The 13772-nt window shown below is 40.8% G+C and overlaps 1 protein-coding gene and 1 long non-coding RNA gene across 2 annotated transcripts; both read left to right on the top strand.

Moving 5' to 3' along the window:
• The first annotated feature begins 4104 nt into the window (after positions 1-4104).
• Positions 4105-5164, top strand: LOC141022766 (uncharacterized). The gene is made up of 2 exons (XR_012183806.1): positions 4105-4180; positions 4288-5164. It is a non-coding gene; the product is annotated as an uncharacterized lncRNA (long non-coding RNA).
• Positions 5165-12942: 7778 nt separating this feature from the next.
• On the top strand, positions 12943-13536 carry LOC141023214 (uncharacterized). The gene has a single exon (XM_073499560.1). The coding sequence runs from the start codon at positions 12943-12945 to the stop codon at positions 13534-13536; it is 594 nt and encodes a 197-aa protein (XP_073355661.1).
• The last annotated feature ends 236 nt before the right edge of the window (positions 13537-13772 follow it).

Below are 13772 nucleotides of genomic sequence, written 5' to 3'. Positions count from 1 at the left end.
GCCGTCGAGAGATGGGCCGGTCTAAAGCAGAGCGCAGTATAGTAGGTTCCCACTACATGGGTCGGCCCGCGCTGGGATTCCCCTGTGTGAAACGTTTTCTATCACTTATAGCACTAGTGCAGAAAAACCTAGGTATGGCGTGCCAAAAATAGCCTTGCTGGCATGGAAGCCCGACGCTACCAATATAGCGTCATTGTTAAGAAATAGTGGTGGCGTTGGAGACTACGTCAGTAGTATTATACATGTTGCTGGCGTGCCACGTCTGCAACGTCACCACAACATTCACTCACCTAGCTGTGCACAATGTAATTTGCACGCTACGAACGTTCCATGCAACCAAAAAAATTATTTTGACATCATGTAACCTTTAGCATTTCACATTAAAACTAAGCACACATATAACATTATGCTGTAGAACAGTACCAGATAATAGAACATTACGAGTTAATAATTAAGTGACAATCTCACAAACAATACGTAGTACCTAGGTCTCACAAACATTACCAGTTAATAGAACATTACGAGCTAAAACACTAGTAGATAGCGCTAATATATAAGCAGTTCATTTAGCATCTACGACCCGTCACATACATAGTTCTAAATGAGGTCGATGACGATCATCATCCTCAAATTATGGCGCGGGGTGTTCCTGATGGTGACTAAGATGGCCTGTCCAACTTCGAGATTCTTGCCAGGAAGGAAGTTGTTCCACCCCGCTGCGCCGAAAACAGTGTGTCCGTCCGTGTCCATTGCGTAAGCACAATTGATGTGGAGCCCCTTGCGGTAAGGCGTAGTCCAGCAATTCCTGCTTCATCTTACTCGATGCCACGACTGATAGAGGCGAGGGTCCCGATCTTTCAATGAGATGGTAACTATCGATTTGGTGGAGACGACTTTGACGATCCGACTACAAACGTGCACCCACGTCGCGCCTTAACAATCGCTAAACCAATCTCCTGAGGTTACTGACGATGCCGGAAGCAACATCAGTCTGACCACGAAGGTCTATTCCTGCAAGCAATCGAAGAACAAGCAAGAATATGATAAAGCAATCTGATTATTGCGAATATAGATAAAGTATTGATAAAGATGGGGATCCGGAAGCGGTCTTGGTCTGGTCGTTGGACACGAACGAAGTACATGAAGTTGCAATGGCTAACTTTTAACTAAACAAATCCCAAGGAAAAAGCTACTAGATGGATCTACTTATATAGGAGCAAGGGAGGCGGCCAAGGAGGTGAGAGGACGTCCCAAGGCAGCCTAAGACTAACCCTAGGTCGTACAAGGCTCATGGGCCCAAGTGGAGGTGATGCAACACCTTTGGACTTGTAGTTTGACTCGGATTCTGCTGCAGCGCCATATTGTTTCGTCGATAACTCAACGCTCCGGACGAATTTTAAGGTGAATCCAATTGGGTTGGAAAGAGCACGAAATCTACTTTCGAACAAAAAAGAATCACCCAATCCGGAGTCCGTATGAAAGAGTTCTTGGCGTTTTGAGCCAGGTATGTCTGTGCAGTCCGAATCTAAATCCAGAACATAAGAGACTTGGACTCCATCTTCTCTTGGCCCAAAAGTGACATGAGTGGGCTTTTTGAACATCACCTAAACTTCTCTTTTTTCCTTATCTTCATATGTGGATTGTACAAATGTCCCATACACCTGCAATTAGACATGGCACAAAAGTTTGTGAAGTATTTTTGTCCTGCATGACATAAATAAATTATTGCATAGTTTGCATTAGAAATCACCTGACAAAAATACAAGTATGCAATATTTTAGGTCGAATCCAAGGTAGTCATGTCCTCATCAACAGCTCTCACTTAGCCTCTTAGGTAATTTTTGGAAAAAAACATATATGATAAATCAACATGTCACATTACTACACTAAACACCTATCACATTACTAAGCATATCACATTCTACACTAAGTATATCATCAAATTCTACACTAAGCATATCACAGCATTACTACACACTAATAAGCATATCACAGGATTTTACACACTAATTAAGCATATCATCAAATTCTACACTAAGCATATATCATCACATTCTACACTAAGCATATCACATTACTACACACTAAGCATATCCTCAAATTATACAATAAGCATATCACAACATTAGTACACTAAGCATATCACATTACTACACACTAAGCATATCAGAACATTACTACATTAAGCATATCACATTACTACACACTAAGCATATCATCAAATTCTACACTAAGCATATCACAACATTACTAATTAAGCATTTCAAATATCTAAACTAAGTAACATACCATGACATGGTGGTTAACATTCGTCCTTGTCAGGCGGGTCACGATTGGCATCCCGTCGTAGTCATCACGTGGAGGAAGTATGTATCAGAGGTTGCCCGATTCGTCCTCACTCAGCCTGATTCCTTGGGCTAGAGGGCTTCATCAAGTGGGACCTCATCATCTTCGTCCTCCGAGTTGAGGTAGATAACAGCCAGCCTTGGAGTTTGTCTTCTGAAGGAGAAGCTACTACTACAAAAACAGCTATAGCCAATATGGACACTAATGGCGCACTGTACATGTGGTGCGCCATTACTAAATACTAATGGCGCACCATGTGTTGGTGCGCCATTAGTGTGCAAATACTAATGGCGCACCACATCCACGGTGCGCCATTAGTAATTTTTTTCTTTTAATTTTTTCAAAACTACTAATGGCGCACCGTGGAATGGTGCGCCATTACTAGTTCCATTAGTACAATTTTTTTTTCTTTTCATTTTTTCAAAACTACTAATGGCGCACCGTGGGGTGGTGCGCCATTACTAGTTCAACTAGTAATGGCGCACCACTCCCACAGTGCGTCATTAGTAATTATGTTTCAAAAAAAAAGAGCTCACGAGATAGAGCCCACCCAACTCCACCGAACGCCTCCTCCCTCTCTGTCTCGCGACCTCTCTCCTCTGTCCCCCACGAACCCCTCTCCCTCGTCGCCGCCACCACCCACGCCGGCCTATTTCGGCGAGTTCCGGCTGCGGGAAGCACTCCCCCAACCTCCCCAAGCTCCAGGCCTCCTTCCCCTCCGGCCAGAATCGGCGCTCCCACCCTCCATCGTCCCCCGTAGCTAGCTAGGGATTCGGCCGCCACCTCACCTCCGGCGACGGCGAAGCCAGCGGGCGGCGGATTGGGCACCGGCAGCTCCCCCTCGAGCTGATCTACCTTCCCCACCGGCTCAATTTGGTTATCCTCGCCTCCTGAGGTCGTTCCCATCGATCCCCTCCGCTAGGGTTTCGGTGGTGATGAGCCCCTCATCGCCGGCAGTCTCCTTCTCGTTGCTCCAGTCAGGTACGCCACCTCCCACACCTCCTAGTGGTGCTGGTGTTGCCTGGGTCATGCTCCTGCTGTGCACGGTGCCCCTCCGCCGGTCGGGAGGCGTGCTGCGCAACCCCGACGTTGGTTGGCGCCGTGCGGTGCTGTGGCTGCTGCCTCGCCGTGCTGGTATGGTGACGTGCTCGGCATCGGCTACAACCCTAGCCCAATGAGTTCCACTTCTCCTCTCTGGCCTACTACTACTTCTAGTGTCTTGGCCATTGTTGTCGCTCTGTTGATGCATTGCTACTGCTGATTGTTTTAGGGCCAACTAAAGGTTATTCTAATGTTGCCAGTAATTGTTGCTATCCCTTTAGTTGCTCCTGTGGTCATGCCCTTGCTTATGTATCTGATTTGGTGTTCTGGTTTGTGTAAGAACTTGGATAATGCCTTATTGATATCCTACTGTATCTAGTTCAAGTGGTTCTAGGTTGTTTCTACTGTTGTTGGCACTATGGATATAGTTGCTGGTTTTCTTGTACTGTTAATTGTGCTATTGTTATCAGTTTTGTAAAACTGTTAGGATCAAAGGCATGAATTACTAGTCTAAGGCTATACTAATTGTGCTCAATACTACTGTCATGAGGCATGCTACTTTTTAGTTAGTATGCTACTGCTTAATGTCACATGTCATGTTGTCTATGTGATATGCTGCTTGCTGTCATTAGGAGGAGCATGAACCTTTGTCTTCTGCCTTTGATGGATCATCTCCAGCTTCTGCTATAGTCGCCGTTGACACAAATCCGGACACATCCACTCCTGACACTTATCGGGCAACCCCTTGCACCATTGCCTTATGATGTTAGTTTGCCAGTTACAGAAAACCCAGGTAAAGCTCTTATGGGCTTTGAGGCTGATTAGAATTTATTTATTTTAGGCTTATTAGAATTAGCCTAGTGATGGTAGTGATGCAAGCTTATAATTTTTCATGTGCAGATCTGGAGAAGTCAGATATCAAAAGCAAAACAGATGATCAGCAGGAATCTCTGAAGGTGGATGAATACGAATCATGTGAAAAAGGTGCCCCTGAAGATAAGATCGAGGAGAAGGATGTTTGCCCTATCTGCCTTGAAGGTTGCTTTTCTCTTGATCATTTGTTGGTACTGTCTTTACTTGGTTGGTTGTGGAACTGGATGAACATGTTTGTGCTACTCTTCCATTCGTTATCATTATTTCCACAGTTTTTTTGTTCAAACATATACACATAGTGAAAGTTGGCCACCGTAATAAAACTGAGTACACCATGACTACCCCAATTGATTAATATTTCTTGATTTTCCTTCTTTTATATGCATGTCTAATCTCTGATTTATCCATATATATGTTGGCCGACAGAAAACGATCGAATCTTAGTGCTACTGCCCCATGAACACATTTTTTTAATTTGACTGTACATTCAAATGAAGCCAAGTGGAGTAGTATACTGGTAGTATAGTATAATAATATTATCAAAAGGTAAATGCCCTGATTATTTAGCTCTGTCAGATAAATACTTGTCGAAAGTGGGCTCCTATCAAAATTCATTTCCATTATAATCTTACTCATACAATATTCACACCATGTAATTCTGGAAATATATGCTCATATCTAGTTCTGCATAAAAAATGACAGTATTGACATGTTATAAATAGTTTGTTTGTCTTTCTGTTTATTTTGTTACATTTTGCAGGGATAAAGTGAAGAAAAAGAAGAAAAGATTACTAGAAGATTAGTTTTAGGATTTTCTTTTATTTCCTTGCAATTTTCCTTTTATTGGAAACTTGTAAAGACATTGTAATATTCTTATTATAATAAAAATTATGATTCTATTTCATTTTTTGTTTTTAAATTATTTTCCTTATAGGTCGTTTTCTGTAAATTTAGATTTTTTTTGTTTTCCAAATACATTACTAGTGGCGCATTTAAGCCCTTATTAGTGGCGCACCTTCCTTTATTACTAGTGGCGCACCTATAAGGTTATTAGTGGCGCACCTGGAGGGAATACCAGTGGAGCACCTAATGGTATACTAATGGCGCACCACATGGTGCGCCATTAGTATCTGGTATACTAATGGCGCACCTGTGGTGCGCCATTAGTAATAAAATCTAATGGCGTGGTGCTAGTGGCGCACCTGTAGTGCGCCATTAGTAGGCAAAACAGGTGCGCCACTAGTAGCCCTTTTCCTAGTAGTGAGCTGATCAGTTCGCCCTAGTGAGATGCATGTGGGCGATGAAACGATCTCATTCATCTCCTCCAATTTGGAATATCTTTCGTCCCTTATGGACCTCCATAGTGTAGGGCACCCAAGGAGCGTCGAAGATCACAGTGTCTCCGGTAATGAGCTCATTGAACTCCAATCTCACATTGCAAGGGACGATCTGTGTAAGAAAAAACAAAAAAATAAACACATGCATTACTCGAAATAGCAACAAAAACAAAAGAACTAACGGTTAGAATGTTCATATAATGCATTACCGTTGCAGGAACAAAACACGGCTAAAAGTAGATGCCAAACAGCGTGCCACTTGCAAGCTTGGTTGCGCACCTTGACTTGTGCACTGGACATGGTGGTGGTTGCGCCATTCTACACCAAATATAATTGAAACTAAGTATATAACCAGTTTGTACACTAGTAAATCAATTTCTACTAAACATAATTGGAGTTCATTTTACATAAAACATATTGAAAACATATTAAAAATTAAGTATATAATTCTACACTGTTAATTTTATACACAAATAAACAAAGTCCACGGAGGGAGACACAAATAAACAAATTCTACAGTAGTAATTTATAGGAGTTCATTTTATTTATTCCTAATAATCTACACACTCAAAATATTTCTAATCAAAATGCATTATAAATATTGGATTCTACAGAATAACAATCGGATTATCACTAAAATTTCTACACAAAGCAATCCACGCAACTAACTTCGGATTCTACATCACACAAAGTAATCCATGATACATACTAAAATTTCTACACAAATTAAAGCAGTCCCCTAAATCAACTACATAATTCCAATGGATTCAGTGTGGCGTGTCCGTGGATGGAGGACGTGGGAGTGGAGAGGAAGGAGATGCGATGGGAGGAGGAGTGGATCGAACCTTGGTGGCTGCGATGGGGCGGCGATGGCCGCGGCGGTGGCTTTGGTCGAGGGGGAAGTGTATACGGACGGGGTGGGTGTGAAATGAGAGGAGGGTTGTGACTTAGCTCTTTTACTAAGTTGACTCAGGTGTGATATTGCTGGCGTGGGGCTAAAGAGCAATGCCACAGCTAATAACAGCTCAAATAAAAGAAGTCTAAGATTAATGAATGACTTAACAAAATGTAAGACTCCAAATTAGAACTGGTAGTAAAGAAATAAAAGTCCTAAAATGATTAAAACACTAAATATAATGATGAAAAAATATAATATAAAATGTTCATTATTTTGTGACTAGTATAATCATTAAATAATTAAAGCACTTGATAAAATGGAAAAAAATATTTTTGGCGTGCATAGAAAACAAACGCCGGCACTAACAAATTAACTATGACGTGCATAGAAAACCAACGCCACCACTATATTCCAAACGGTGAGTACATACGGGCCAACAAATTTGTGACGTGTCTAGAAAAAGCTACGCCAACACTAAACATGTAAAGCTGATGTGCCAATTATGCCTATAGTGCTGGCGTTGATGGAAAATGACGCGCCACCAACTAAAGTTGTGGCTAGCCCTTTTTGCACTAGTGTAGGTGGCACCGGTGGGTAATATTTTGCAATTTTGGGGGCAATTTCGATGACGTACACCAGAAGTAATAGCCCTTTATTGTTAGCTATAGATTGAACATATTTCATAAATATAATTAACATTTTTGAAGTGGAACGAACATTTTCTTTAAATGTCATGAACGTTTTTTGAATGGTACGAAACATATTACCAAAATTACCAAACACATTTTTAAATTATATGAACGTTTTGATAAAATGTCATGAACATATTTTTAAATGCATGCATGAACAACTTTTAGATGTGATAAACATTTTTTTTTGGAAATTTGTTCATCTATTTATCTTTAATTATGGCAGTACAACGAACATCAGAAATAACAAAAATTACATCTAGATCCATAGACCACCTAGCGATGACTACAAGCACTGAAGTGAGCCAAAGATGCACGCCATCAGTGTCCGGTGTTGTAGTAGACACTCAGAAAAGTCTTCATGCTAAAGCCCCATAGGATCAGTGCACCAGAATAGCAACCACCACCGTTGAAGAGTAGTGTAGATCGGAAAGGAACCAACATGAAGACACATGAATGTAGATGAACTACGACCAGATCTTAGCAAATCCACCAAGAACAAATCCGCCAAAGGCACACCTCCACGCGCCCAACGACGATGCTAGACGCACCACTGGGATGGGGGCTAGGCGGGGAGAACATTATTCCATCTTCAGGGAGCCGCCACCATCTCGTCTTACTGAGTAGGACATAAACCCTAACAAACTTGAATGAATATCTAAAAATGGAGCTCTCACGCCGGCAAGAGGCGGGATTAGCGGCGCCGCCGCCGGTAGGCACAGAAACCCTAGCCTTTTTTGAGGGGAGGAGGCGACTGCGTCGTACTAAGTTTTTGAGTGATATGAGCATTTTTTTTTGCAAATTAAGGAAACAAAAATTTATAATACATGAACACCTTTCCAATATACTGTAAACTATTTAAAAATTATTGAAGTGTATTTATATTAATATATATCTATATTTTTAGAATTTTTTAAAATAATTAGAAAAAGGAAAAAACAAACAAACAAGCGAACAACCAAACTAACCGGATTCCTACTTGGTCGGCCCACTACGGGACTCCCTTGAGGCAATGCAAACTTTAGGAGAGCAACTAACTGAGGAGCGCTCGTCAGGAGTCTCCCTAAGGGTCACCTAGGGTGGGCTGAGAGCGTACGCTCTCAGCCGCCGCCATGTGTCGCGCTCTAGACGCTCCCTCCGGTTGTTTTTCGCACGCTTTTTTGACTTTTTAGGTGGGCTTTTTTCAGGTTTTCTTCGGCTTTTCGGATTTTCACTGGTCTTTCTTAGCTTTTCAAATCCGCGAAAAACGTGTTTTCTTTTTCTTCTTCCATGAGAAGCACGGTTTTGCTTTTGTAAGAGACATAATTTTGCTTCCATCAGAGGGACGGCCGTGGCTCTCGGAAACGAAAGAAAAATGTGTTTTTTTCTTTCGCGAGAGGCATGGTTTTTATTCCGCGAGAGGCACGGCCGTGCCTCTAAAAAAACTTGTTTTGTCTTCTTTTTTTTCCTTCTGTGAGAGGCACGATTTATCTTTCACGAGAGCCACGGATTTGCTTACGCGACAGGCATGGCCGTGCCACTCGAAAACGAAAAAAACATGTTTTCTCTTTTTTCCGCGAGAGGCACTGATTTGCTTCCACGAAAGGTACAGATTTGCTTCTACGAGAGGCATGGCTACCTTGGATACGAACAAAAAATATTGCAAACATATATATTTGTGTGGGGACTTTTAATAAATTATGCAATAATTTATTTATGTTATTCAGGATAAAAAGCAGTTAACCTATTTTTTAATTTTATGTCGAATTGCAGAATTTTTGGACACTTGTGCAAACCACACATTTGCCTCTAACAATTGGGAACAAACACGGTCTTGCCTCTCAGAAACAAAAAAAATACATGTTTTCTTTTGTTTCCTTCAGCGAGATGCACGGTTTTGATTTCAGAAAGGGAAAAAATGTGCTCCTGGTGTGGTTTTTTCGTCCGGTTTTTCATGAAAAAAAGTTCACTAAAAGCTATCACCATGGGATCTGGTTTTGAAGATCTCGACGTGAGAAATCCAACAGTGAAAACGGTTCGAGATTTGGATGCACGGTTTAAGAGATAAAACGTTTTGAATAAATGGATCTACGGAAAAAGGGAAAAACCCCATGTTGTGACAAGTGGCGCACATGCAGCGCGCCACTTGTCAAAATCTAGAGAGGTGCAAGTAATCTTTGGAAGAAGTACTGCTCAATTAGTGATTTTGGAACTTTTGTCTTGCTAAAAGCGAGACATTACCATGCTTGACATTCCTGTAGGCCGGTCCATATCCTTCCTGGCAGTTTTTCCATTGATTTGGTCGATTCAGTGGCAAAACCCGCCCTTGCCCTCGTTTTGAGCTGGTTTATTGATAGAAAAATTAAAAAGGGAATGCTCCTTTTTGTGGAAATTGCTTTCAAAAAGACGAAAGATAAAAAATGAAAAATATTTAGGAGACTGGCATAATTTTTGATTAACTTTAGATATTTTTATGGATTTAAAAAAACTAAAAATGAAAATATTCTAGAAATTCAAAACCCTTCTAAAAAATTTAAAAGTGTTTATTTAAGAAAAGAATTCATGATGAATATTTGCCAATTAAAAAAATTCATAAAGTCAAAATACGGTCATAAATTTAAAAAATATTCGTGTGCTTATAAACTAAGAAAACAAGTAGTACAATAGAAATGGAAATAAAATGGAAAATAAAAAATAAAACAGATAAAAAAGTAGGTGCCCAGAACTAGGCCCGCCAAATAGAAATCTACAGCTGAGAGCGAGAGCAACTAATCAAGGAGAACCTGTTCGGGACCCCCACAATGGTCACTTGGGTTGGGCTGGGAGCACGATACTTGGCGCGCTCTCAGCCAACATCATGTGTCATGCTCTTAGCCGCCGCCACGCGTCGTGCTCTGGCGGTCCATCCGATTGTTTTTTCTGTACGCGTTTTCGGCTTTTAGATGATTTTTTCTTTTTTTTCTTTTAGGTTTTCTCTAGTTTTTCTTAGGATTGGAACAAAAAAATTGAATTATTATTTGCGTAGAAAAACACATTTTTTTCTTCTGCGAAAGTTACAGATGTACTTCTCAGGGAGGCGCAGATTGGCTTCCCTGAGAGGCACTGTCGTACCTCTCGAAAAGGGAAATTTATGCGGGGTATTTTCCCGCAAGGGACATAGATTTGCTTTCGGGAGAGGCACGGTCGTGCCTCTCAGAAAGCGAGGAAAATGTTTTTTGTTTTCCTTCTACGAGAGGCACATATTTACTTCTCGTAGAGGAACGGATTTGCTTCCACGAGAGACACGATCGTGCCTCTTAGAAAGGGAAAAATACATTTTCTTTTTTTCCTTCCGTGAGAGACATAGATTTATTTCTTGCAGAGGCACGGATTTGCTGCCGCAAGAGGCATGGTCGTGCCTCTTGGAAAAAAAAGCGCATTTTTCTTCTGTGAGAGGCACAGATTTACTTCTCGTGGAGGCACGGATTTGCTTCAGCGAGAGTCACGGTCATGCCTCTCAGAAAAGGAAAAAAAGAGGGAGTTTTCTTTTTTTTTTTCCTCCTCGGCAGGCACATATTTACTTCTCGTGGAGACACAGATTTTCTTCCGTGAGAGACACAGTTGTGCCTCTCGAAAAAGGAAAAAAATATGTTTACATTTTTTTCTTCCGTGAGAAGCACGGACGCGCCTCTCAGAAAAGAAAAAACATACTTTTTTTTCTTCCGTGAGAGGCACGGATTTACTTCTCGTGGAGCACAGATTTGCTTCTGCGAGAGGCACGGTCTTGCCTCCGGAGAATGGGAAAAAAATGTATTTTTTGCTTCCGTGAGAGACATATATTTACTTCTCGCGGATGCACGGATTTGCGTCCGCGAGAGGCACTGTTGTGCCCCTCGGAAAGTGAATTCTTTTTTTCTTACGCAAGAGGCACGGTGAGAGGCGCAGATTTACTTCTCGTGAAGGCATGGATTTTCTTGTGTAAGAGGCACGGTCGTTCCTCTCAGAAAAGGAAAAAAGGTGTTTTTTCTTCTTCTGTGAGAGGCACAAATTTACTTCTCATGGAGGCACGCATTGCTTTCACGAGAGGCATGATTAGAAAGGGAAAAACATGGTCCCAGTTCGGGTTTTTTCATCCATGTTTTTCGTAAAAAAAAATCATCGAAACCTATCGACATGGGTTCTAATTTTGAGCATATCGACATGTGGAATCCAATGGTGAAAACGGTTTAAGATTTGGACGCACGATTTAAGAGATAAAACATATTGAATGAACAAATCTACAAAAAAAGAGAAAACTCCCAGGTTGCGACAAGTGGCGCACATGCAGTGTGACATTTGTGTCAACCTATGGAGGTGGGAGTGACCTTTGCAAAGATAAATCCTTAATTAGATTGGTCACAATAGGAATATCATAGGTAGTATCATGCATGTCAACTAGATAATTTTGCTATGGTGGCACACAATTAAATGAGAAAAGTGAGGAGTGAGTATCATGATATGATATTGTATCATATTAAATGAAGTACTAGTGTGTGTCATGCATGCCAATAAATGTGATCAATATGATACCAAGCTATGATAGGATGCATTGCGGAAGTAGTATCGTACACTAATATCATATGCATTGATACTAGTATATGATACCTCCCGTTGTGACCAGCTTTAGTGGTGCTACTCCACTGATAGTCATTTATTCCCATTTGATTTTCTACAATTAATGTTAGTATATTGCTCTTTTTGTAAAGAAAGCATATTTGTTAGTTGATTTGTTAGATTTAGGGCACTCCCAATGTACTATATCTTAAGACTATATCGTGTGCATTAAATATGCACTTATATATAACCCCTCCCATAAATTATATCTTATAGTGTTGGTTTTGGTGCTAAGAACTATAGTAAGATTAAGATATAGTAACTCTCTCTTGCCTCATTAAATAGGGCGTCACATCAGATTTTTCTTATGTGTCATGACTATGATATAGTATAACATGGAGCACTAGGACTACCCTTATGTATCAAGACCTGTCTTCCTCTTTATCATAAAGAACATATATTAATTTGGGAATTCCAAACTCAAAAGCAATAAAATATTTATATTTTGAGTCAAAAATTTGACCATATATATGACTAACAAAATATGGTTTATGTGCTTCAAAATTATAATGTTGGATCTGTATTCGGAAGATGATTTCCACTGTATAATTTTTGTGACATATTTTTTTATTTTATTAGTTAAATTTATGGTAAATATTCAATCCTAAATATGAGAGGGCCAATATATCCGGACAGACAACGTAATCAAGAAATTTACTCGGTGTCTTGTGACACAGGTTGGGTCAATGTGGGTCCACCCCTGTGGCCATATGTAGTGTTCCTCTAGCCATCTCTTGCTACACTCATGTCAATTTGTTCCACTTGTCATGATTGGCCAATCCACTAATATCCATTTATTAGAATTTGATTTGCTACAAATAAAATCAGTACATTTACTATATTTTTGTAGGCAACTCATTTATTATTGGGTTCACCAGGCCTTTATATCAAGATTTATCTTGCGTCTAGAAAGAAGAAGATGTTAATTTGGAAATTCTAAACTCACCAAAAGCAATGAGTGCATTCAATTTTTTTTCCTACATTATACATTTAATAACTAAATCTATTTGATTTGCTAGTACTATTATTCATTTGATTTGCTATTAATTTCATGTAGCAGTATGAATAAATACACAATCATTAATATGGACAATAACTTTAGAATTTTCTCTAGCACAAAGTCTTATATATAGAAGAAAGAGTCGCCATGTCCTGCACCAACACAACAACACCTAGCAAGTTGCAAAGTGCAAACTACAATGGTGGGCACTCCAACAACATCCATGGCTATGGTTCTCGTCGTGCTTGCCCTCATGTCTTATGGGCTCCCCTCAGCCCACGCCGATGTCACTTTCGTATCCAACACATGCAAGAAAACCAAGAACCCGCGTTGTGCGAGGATGTGCTGAGCTGCGATGAACATAGCACCCAGGCCTCCACCGTGCATGAGCTCGCAAGCATCGCGCTGGAGATAGCCACCGCCATCGCGAAATTCAACAGCAAGAACTTCGGAGTCGGGGCCAGATACAACCAAGGAACACCTGTGGGGGACGCTCTGCTCGCCTGCCTCATGACCTATGGTGATGCTATAGATAACCTCGAGGTCCTTGCCAAACATAGTCTCCATGTCGGGGACTATGCCGATGCGTTGAGGAAGGTGTTGGACGCTAAGGCTGCCGGTGATGTGTGCGATAATGCGCTCAAGCGGATCAAAGAGGATTTCGTTGTTGAAAGTGATCGCAAAATGACGGAGCGATGTGGCGTCACTGGTGAACTCATCGGGCTTTTTATCCACAAGTGATAGATCATAAGCCATTCTCGGCTCATCTATGTATTCCTATCAATAAATAGTTATTCGGTCGTCTATCAACATTGTTTTGGTCATTGCTGCAATTATGAATTATTTTAGATACACTAAAAATTGAATCCTAGAATCCCTCTCAAGCATCCGCACTAAAGAGTGGTCCGATCTCAGACTCTAAACATTCATGGGAATTTTAAACCCGCGTGCATGGGCTAGAGAATTAGATTAGTTCT

This window comes from Aegilops tauschii, chromosome 5 (genome assembly GCF_002575655.3).
Source record: "Aegilops tauschii subsp. strangulata cultivar AL8/78 chromosome 5, Aet v6.0, whole genome shotgun sequence".
Classification (NCBI taxonomy): Eukaryota; Viridiplantae; Streptophyta; class Magnoliopsida; order Poales; family Poaceae; genus Aegilops; species Aegilops tauschii.
The sequence above is the reverse complement of the archived record's forward strand: the minus strand, read 5'-3'. Positions and strand labels throughout refer to the sequence as shown.

Bases quoted from the DNA above. Each gene is read 5' to 3' on its own strand.
- LOC141023214 (XM_073499560.1), top strand. From the start codon at position 12,943: ATGTCCTGCACCAACACAACAACACCTAGCAAGTTGCAAAGTGCAAAC.